Source organism: Arvicanthis niloticus, chromosome 9, assembly GCF_011762505.2.
Source record: "Arvicanthis niloticus isolate mArvNil1 chromosome 9, mArvNil1.pat.X, whole genome shotgun sequence".
NCBI classification, from domain to species: Eukaryota; Metazoa; Chordata; class Mammalia; order Rodentia; family Muridae; genus Arvicanthis; species Arvicanthis niloticus.
The window spans coordinates 69,572,541-69,581,759 of record NC_047666.1 but is presented as its reverse complement, the minus strand read 5'-3'; the positions used below and the strand labels follow the sequence as shown (position 1 = coordinate 69,581,759).

The window sequence follows — 9,219 nt, the reverse complement described above, 5'->3', positions numbered from 1 at the left end:
GATGTCAGCTAATGTTAAAAATTGAAAGGAAAGTGTAGAAAAACTGTCTAAATTACTAGATGAAACCTGATCTCCTGCAGGTGATTTGAATGCTTTATTATTACCAAGGATAATCTTTTATAAATTACTGCATTAGAGGAAAGGATTAAAGGAAAAGATCTGTAGAGTGTTCCTGATAATATCTTTCAACTTTTGTTCTCCAAATTACCATAAAAAGCAATCTTGTATAATACAGATAATAAATACACCTCTGCCTCCTACAATTTTGTACAGATTTTATTTGGCTTTCTGAAAGAAGTTCTAAGGAAGGGACTAGAGAGATGGCTCAGTGGTTTCTTTTTCAGAAGCCACAGGTTTAATTGCCAAATTTAAAGAGTCCAATGCCCTCTTCTGACATATGCAGGCACTGTGCATGCAAACAATGCATAGAAGTTCATGTAAACAAAACATCCCTATATGTAAAATAAAATACCTCTTTTTTTGAGAAGCCACCAAAATGACTGAAGTAGAGCACAGGAAGTGGACCTTCAGCAAGTTCACCTACCATGGCATGGACCTGGACCAACTGCTGGACATATCCTGAACCATCACCTGTGTTGGAAGCAGACTTACTACTCAAGCACTTGTGAAATGTGAAGGAGGCTTCATACATGGAAAAGCCAGAGGTCCCAAAGACTCACTTTGGGGACATCATCATTCTAACTGAGGAGGCAGGAAACATGGTGGTTGTGTACAACAGCTAGCCCTTCAAACAAGTGCATATCAAGCCAGTGATGATCAGCCATTACCTTGGTGATTTCTCCATCATCCAAAAGTGTGTGAAGCATGGCTAGCCTGGGCTTTGTGCTACTCACTCCTCCCCTTCATCCCCCTCAAATAGTATCCATGGCCAATGAAGACTCATGTAGGAGAGAGAGAGAGAGAGAGAGAGAGAGAGAGAGAGAGAGAGGAAGGAAGGGAAGGAAGGAAGGAAGGAAGGAAGGAAGGAAGGAAGGAAGGAAGGAAGGAAGAAAGAAAGGTCGAGGGATGTAGGGTGGGAGGTAAGAAAGAAAGAAGGAAGAAAAAGCTCTAAAGAAATAAAGACATGAAATTTTATTCCGTAGTTTTCTAAGTGATCCTCAGACAGAAATTTCCTTGTTTATATTCAGTTATTACCCAAAATTTTTTACCAAGCACATTGCTCATGTTAACAGAAGAGAAGTCTTCTTCAGTAATTAAAAGTTTAACTCTTCAGTATTAACAAAGTACTCTATAGATGCTCCTGAATTCTATTAGGTTTTAGTTAAAATTGTGTTGGTTATTTTAGTAATAGATTTTTACTCTGAAAGAAGAATCTACCTTAATAAAATATGCTGTTATATCTTCTTCATCAGTATCTCTTTTTCCATAATATTGCCATGATGTCTCATTAAAGCTGTAAGAAAATGGCTAATACAAAACCTTCTATAATAATGCCATTATTACTAGTACAAAATTGTTCTGTAAATCATTATTAACATATATACATGCATACATAGCTGGTATTTACATTAACAAGTTCAAAAATTTTTATATGCTAATAATAAAATAATCAGATTAGGAGCAATGTGACAATATTTCAATGGCTACCCAGAGGACTAAAAAAAGATCAAGATAATTTGGCTCTGAATTTAGAATATTCCAACTCTCCACTATCATGGAGTCAGACTCTTCACTAACCACCAGTCACATGGCTATGAAGGAAATTTAATACAGATGTGTCTACCTCTAGGAATTATAGCTCAATAATTGAAGTACATAGAACTTAGTTTATAAGACTCCCATGTATCTTCTGGTGTATATTGAAAATTGTATTTTATCAGGAATAGAAAGTGGAGGCTCTAAAATTTTTCCTTCACTGTAGATATTAAAGAATTAAGAGCCATATTCTCCATTAAATGTCAATAATAGGTAAATCAAATACACACATTGAGATTAACAGGAGTCTATGACTTTTTCATCTTACCTTGAAACTGTTTTGCATTTGGTGGGCAAGAATATTTGTTTTAAGCAACAAAATACACAGTCTATGCAATGTTTATCTGTGAACAATTCTAACCGGGGATGTCTTTTTGTTTTTTGTATGAATTTGTTGGTGTGTTCCCTCTACTGAAAGACGTTACTCTCACCTTCTACCGATATTTTATGTTCTGTTGTATCCTGGAGCAATCATGTGAAAACCAGCAGAATTCATGTGTGAGAACACAGATGGATCATGGGAGAGACACTTAGGATTACTCTTAGGGATGTGACTCAGTAGTAAAACACTTTTCTACCATGCATTTAATTCCCAGAACCCAGAAATATAATAAGTTCTTATCGTGGAAACTGCATGTAACAAATAGTAAGAACAGGTATACATTTGAAGTTTTGCTATGGATGATTTTAGGGTCATCAATAACATATGTCACATGATAATAAGTATCTGTAATATTAGAAATATAAAATTAACAATTTCAAATTAATATTTTAGAATTATAATAATATTGTATTTCTTATAATTATATGTTAAAATAAAATAGATTATATTACTTTCACTAAAATAATATACTTTGCACATAGAAATGAAAATTACATTGTCTTAATAATTATGAAAATGTTTTAGATGATTGGTAATAAAAGTAATAACAAGTATGCAGTAACTAAAACACAGGAGCCTCATGGCTCCAAAGAATTGGCCAAAGTATTTCCAAATTGAGCTCTGTATTTAATAAACTACCTTTATTCCCACATATTTATAATTCTATATTATAATGCACATTTCTTATCTTAAGATTTATTCACATATATTATATGGTTTCAATCATATGCTTTTAAATCATTTTATTATAAATAACAACACATATGATAGAGGTCATAACTCAAAACCTTCGTGATTAATGGTTGATACAAAATTTATATAATTTTGATATATTTATGTTTTAGTGGTATATTAACAGGTCATTTTGGATAAAGGTATTAAGAAATAATCTTGCACACAACTTGGTAATTTAATAATAGCTTTAATTAGTGGTTGTTGCAAATAAGGCATCAAATTCATGCAGTCAAGATCAAATAATATTTCAAAGTTGAAAATAAAAACACAAAGAAATTTTATTCCACATAATTTGACCTGCATTTCAGCCACCATAACACACACAGAGAGGCCTGTCTCAGCTTCCTGTCTCGCAGAATCAAGACATATGTATGAAATGAAGGAAAAGCTATATATACAATATGACAAAATAAAATAAAAAGAGGTTTCTTCAGTAATTCATGTTTCCAAAGTCGTAGTAACAGAGACAGGATAAAAATGGAGTATAGTAGCAGAAAGGCAATCACAGTTTGCAAGGCTTTGAAGTGGCCCATGGTTCTGGCATCTCTGTATCCTTGAACACACTCCAGCATCTTCTTGTGATGTGTCCATAGGGAGAAGATGAGCAGGAGAAAAGTTGACAGGGACAAAACGAAGGGGACAGACAAGAAAATAATGTGAAGGCATAACACATGCCTTTGACAATTTGCATGGTAATAAGAAACAAAGCTGTATGACATGTTTATTTGATGATATTCATTTACACACATGTTAATTCCAAAGTTAACTAGTAAAATATTTGAAAATAAGAGGACCAGAGATACCAGTAATATAAGTGAAACAACTTTTTTAACTCTCCACTTTAGATAAAGAAAAGGAGAGTTAGAAAAATTGGCTATCTTAAAAAAATAAAAGACACTGAGGCATGTGGCAAGCCAGATGCTGATATGGTTAGCTATAGTCCATAGATTACTAATGAAATATGGCATCATTCTATTAGTAGCTAAATCTGCATCCAGTAAGGTAATTAGGGAATGTATTAGAACAAACCAGAGGAGACAAATTCTGGAAGTTGCCAAAGCGGTGAGGATTTGATTAACTAATGACATTTTTTTTCTTTTAACCCAATCTATGCAGTGCATCAAGACTATGGATCCATTTCCTATAATTCCAATAATTAATTCAATGAATAAAATGATTTGAAGTATATTCTGGGAGATAGCAAGTATTCTCTTCAACAAATACTCCATTTTATGTATTAGTTCTAAAGATTTACAAGTATATTCATTTGAAGTGCTAATTTTAACATGAAAGTTTAAATATTTTAGACTATTTCTGAGTTGATTCTCATAAAATATTTATGCTTAACTCTGCCACACACACTAATAAAGAAACAAACATGAAGGGATTACAGTTATGCATTCTGAAGATCTTTCCATGAAAATGTGTCTTCTCATACAGCTCTGGAGAGTTGGACCAGAAATGCTTTGCTCACACACATATTCTGTAGTATTTCTAGACAAAGATGAAGAAATGATTGGAAACTTCAATGTTTTTGTGCAAGGGAAAGCACATGAGCTTCATCACTTACCTATATTTGCATCAATCTATGTATTTTGTCTTCTGTGGGAGATACTTTTAGAAATTATCAAGTACAACTTAGCCAATTTATAGAGACCTCTGAACACCTGGACACTGCCTGTACTACAAAATGTTGGAGCATCTGTTCTTTCGCCTTCTGGCCCAGGATCATCTGACAGTCGTTAGTGCTGCAGAATTATTAAGGGCTGATTACTCTGTCTAGGCAGATATAATCAGTCGACTATTCTGCAAGTGTGTCCTTTTCTGGACAGTAACTTGTCTGTAGAAGGAAAGAGGCAATTCTTGTCTAGTGGCTGTCTCTATAAATTGGCTAAGTTTTAGAAGCTATGCTTTGTGCTTCCCACAGTTATAGTTAACTCAGTCATTCTGGATTTCTGACTGGGTTGAAAACTTATAGTCTCATAGCCAATCCTGGATATTTACCTTGAGAGAAAAGATTTGAGTGGATGGTCATCAGCTGACATTCATCCTAAAGCCAAGGAAAAAGCCAGGTTCAGAACTAAGTGTTTTAGTTAGGATAGATGACAGAGGTTCTGGTTAGTCAACAAAATGATGGACTGGGTATTAGGACTATCTTGTACCTCACTGGTACAAATTGGCATAATTATGCTCTAATTGTATTTTGAGAGAAAAGTTTCATTTTAACAGGAAGGGTGATATGTAGGAGGAGCTAAAGTGGGAGGAGTACTGAGAGGAAGAGAAGGAGTAAGAAGAGGAGGAGAAGAAGGAGAGGAGAAGCTAGGTGATGAGAGAGAGAAAGAGGGGGGAGACAGGGAGGCAGATGTTCATGTATCTCCACCAGTCAAAGATAGTTGATATATCTAGGTTGGGTAGTGGGTTACACTTCTGATTGAGCAATACCAAACTTATAAAGCCTTTGATTAACATTTTTAAAAAAATGTATAAGTGCAAAAAGGAAAAGGGGCAATGGGATAGGGGTTTTCTAAGTGGGGGAATGGGGAAAGGGGATGGCATCTGAAGTGTAAATAAAACATCCAATAAAAAAAGGAACAAAAAGAAATTATCAAGTATATGAAAAACAAAATATAAACAAATATGGGTCTGTCTTCTCTCTAAGGTTTTATAAGTACAGCAAATATCACAGACCTTATGATATGATGTCCTTAACTCTCATATTCTTATCTCTGTAACAGTGTCATGAGGATCTTCCAATATTAAGTAGCAAACGCAATATTTCATCATTATCTTATATGCATATATACATCTATAAGTGCTCAACTGTAAGTATGTATTTATCGAGATTAAAATAATTTTTAATTTTTTCTATAATATATATACATTGGCCAATATTATGTGCACATAAATCTGGCTCAGCATTGTCCAAGTTGCTCAGGTCATGTTTATTATGAGCTTTCCATGTTACCTGATATAATAGGACTAATAAGATAATAAGATTATAATATTATTATAATCTTATTATAATAAGATTAGCTTATCCACAACATAAGACACCTATTTATTCTTGGCCCCTCTTTTGAACATTATAACATATTCTTCCATTAGCAACAAACACCATCCGACTGTAGCCACCACTCCAATAAAGTTCTTGTAGTATCTACACTGTAAACATAACTGCTTGTTACCAAAGCAGAAATCTGTGAAACATGCTGGGAAACATAAAGAAAGTACACTTTGATATAGTCTTAAATCAGTACCTAAAGAGCAATATAGAACATAATTTGACAAATTAAGGGATGGTTGCCAAATATAGTGTAGATAGCAAAGAATAAGATGCAGTGATTTAAAGTCTCTAATACTGCTTTCAGTCCCTGAAGCAATACTGCAGGAAAAAAAAGTAAACAATTTGAAGACACAGAAGTCTCCATCTTTTGGTGGTAAGTTCTATAAAGAGGAATAACAGACAGGTATGGCACATATCAAGAAAATATCTATAAATGAAAAAACACACATACCTTCATTGTAGAGGCAGGATGTTTCCTGTGACTTAGAACCTTCCAGATAGCAAATGAGGCCAAGTATGAAGAGAACAAAATAGAAACAGGACAGGAGGTGGAGCTGAGTGGAACGAGTACTAATAGGGAGACTTCATAGGCTTTCAGAAAAGCCTCAGGTCTCAGATTTGCAGCAAGAATTACACTCACCTGCATGGAGCTCTTCACAATACCTAGGATTTTTAACTTTTTAATGGATAATTTATTGACATTTAAAAGACAACTGTGGGTTTTCTTTCCATTAATTTGCGAACAAAAGGTACAGAGTATCTTTGTGAGATTTAAGCATGGTTTTACTCATTGCCCTTCATGTGCACACACTACTGCTAATACACAGTTTTATTTCCCTTTATTTCACTTCTTGGCATTCTGTTCTAATAACACCAATCACAAATATTTTCTCATTATTTTACTGATTTTTTTAAAATAAATTTTTAGCAGTTCATAGCCACTGGGAACATTTTTTCCCAAATAGTTTTTTTTCTTCCCTGTTGAACAAAATAATAAAGATCTCTGGATCCAGTAGCCACCTGTCTCTGAAGAAAATCACTCCTAAAGTAAATTGTACAACATTCTTCAGAAAAGAAAATTTGCTGTGGCTTAGTAAAGAATTTCCCATTCATGAATTCTGAACTTCAATAATGGTATAATGCAGTATAAAAAATGATGGGAAAATATCTATCACTTTTAGCAGCAAGATTCCAAACTCCACCCACTGTGCAAATTACAATCCCAATGCCACCTTTAATGTGTGAATACACCTTAAATAAGATAACATTCATTTTCTTGTTTCAGAAAAGATTTTCTCTGAAGAACAGCCCAGAAGATGATAGTATAATTTGGAGTCAAAAATGAATGATCTTAATAAAAATGCTTTTTGCTAAAATGTATAATATTTAAAGTGCTTTTGGAAATTGAAATTGTGAGCATCCAAATTCTATCCCTTCTCATCAATAATACTACTATAGCCCTTTGTAACTAATCTAAGACATTAAAGGAAGAAGTATATTGAATCACATCCTGATAACTTTCCTTCTGACTTGGAATCATATAGTTTACTCCTGAAAAACAGCAGATCCTGGGGAGGAATCTTTAAGTTGAGAGCAGCACACAGCATTATTCTAACATTTCATCTACAAAATAAGATTAAAAATCAGCTTGAATTCCAACTCCAGAATACAGTGCATTGGAAATGATAAACTTTACTGTTTGTTAATAATCTGTCAATATTCGAGAATTTTCTTAAAAAGAAAGTGCCTCAGAGAAAAGTGCCATCACCTACTCTAAAGGCAGTGTTAAAGTATCTGTTTTATCTATAATTAATTGTATGTTATTTAAATTTTTATTTATGACTACTTGATAGACTGATTACACAAAATTCAAAAATTCACAGAAAGTTTAATCAGCTATGATTTTATTTATTTCTCCATGCCAAAATAAGTATGGCAGTAATTATAATTTTATGTGTATATTTCAATCAATTTTATTTTTTTACATTAAAAGAGTATCTAACAAGCTAAGCAAATTCCAACAGGCTCAGGACAACTGAATCATCTGGAAAGGAAATGCTCCAACATGTTGATCTTGGGCCTTGTACGTTATGCAATGCTTTCCAAGTCTCAAGCTTTATGGACACATGATAGGGTGGGTTTTTAGTGATGTAACTATCTTTGAGTTACTTATGTTGCTATCAGTAACCCTTCATACATATTTCCATTAGTAACACCAATAATACTCATTAGGTCCCTAAGTTAAATTTCAGACTTTGATCTGTCATCAGTTCCAAATAGGTGTGAGTAGATGGTTGTTCATTTCCCCAAAGGAGTGTTTTCACATCACAGTATTTAAATCCAATCTGAAAGTGTTTGGCTACTCCCAAGAATTTATGGGCAAAATATATGGAATTGTTAGGTTTAAGGAAAAAGGATGACACAATGTTAGATAGATATGAAAATGGGTGGATCTGGGAAGACTTAGGTTGAGGGGTAAAACATATCAAAATATAATGTACAACCTTCTCAAACACTAAGAACATTTTAACACATGGTACCTCAGTAATATCAGTTTACTTAAGGCAAATCTCAGATGATCATGATCCTTCTGAAAATTTTAATTATTCTATTGTGATCTACATACTGGGTTTCAACATTTTACTAGCTGACGTGAAAAACCAAAAAACTATACATGGATTTGCAAGAAGAGATGCAGCAGTAAAATCAACATAACATGCTTCTTCTGCATATGAGTGATGAGATTATTTGCTTTAAGGGAAACCTTAACCTTGGAAGATGAAGAGAGCAAAATATGAAATTCATGAAGAGGGGCAAGTTTGTTCTCTTTTAGGAATAATAAGACAGCACTGAAATCATTGTATGTCACAGTGCTGTTTGTTTGTTTGTTTGTTTAAGGTGTGTCAAATAATTAAAGAAATGAACTTTAACACATGACTAACAACCAAATGATGATAGAATTTCATGTTAGAGAATGGATCTCAGTTGCATGAGCACGACAGGCAACATCTTTCAAACAAGAATCTGCATACACCCTGTTTCTTTGTTCTTATCTTCTGTTAAAAAATGCAAATATTTTATATATAACATTAAAATAGACCAGAAAGTCAATAATTAAATGATACTTTTCTCACTCAATGAGTGTAGTAGACGATCTGGAATGAGACTGCCTCTTGCTTTCCATTTATTTGTGTAAGCCATGCCATGGCCTTGAGAGTGAGCTTGACTTACTTCACTTCTAATAAAGAGAATAGAACCATGACATAGGGATGTCACTCTTGGCAGTGCTGGTTTTGTTTCCGGTAGGCAAAAAGGTCTCAAA

At 33.7% G+C, this 9,219-nt stretch overlaps 1 protein-coding gene and 1 pseudogene across 1 annotated transcript; one reads left to right on the top strand and one right to left on the bottom strand.

The window, feature by feature from the left end:
* The first annotated feature begins 496 nt into the window (after positions 1 to 496).
* On the top strand, positions 497 to 896 carry LOC117715771 (small ribosomal subunit protein uS19 pseudogene; annotated as a pseudogene).
* Positions 897 to 3,111: 2,215 nt separating this feature from the next.
* Positions 3,112 to 4,062, bottom strand: LOC117714649 (taste receptor type 2 member 109-like). Its single transcript, XM_034511208.1, has one exon. It carries the CDS (start codon positions 4,060 to 4,062, stop codon positions 3,112 to 3,114), a length of 951 nt encoding a protein of 316 aa, XP_034367099.1.
* Between the last annotated feature and the right edge of the window lie 5,157 nt (positions 4,063 to 9,219).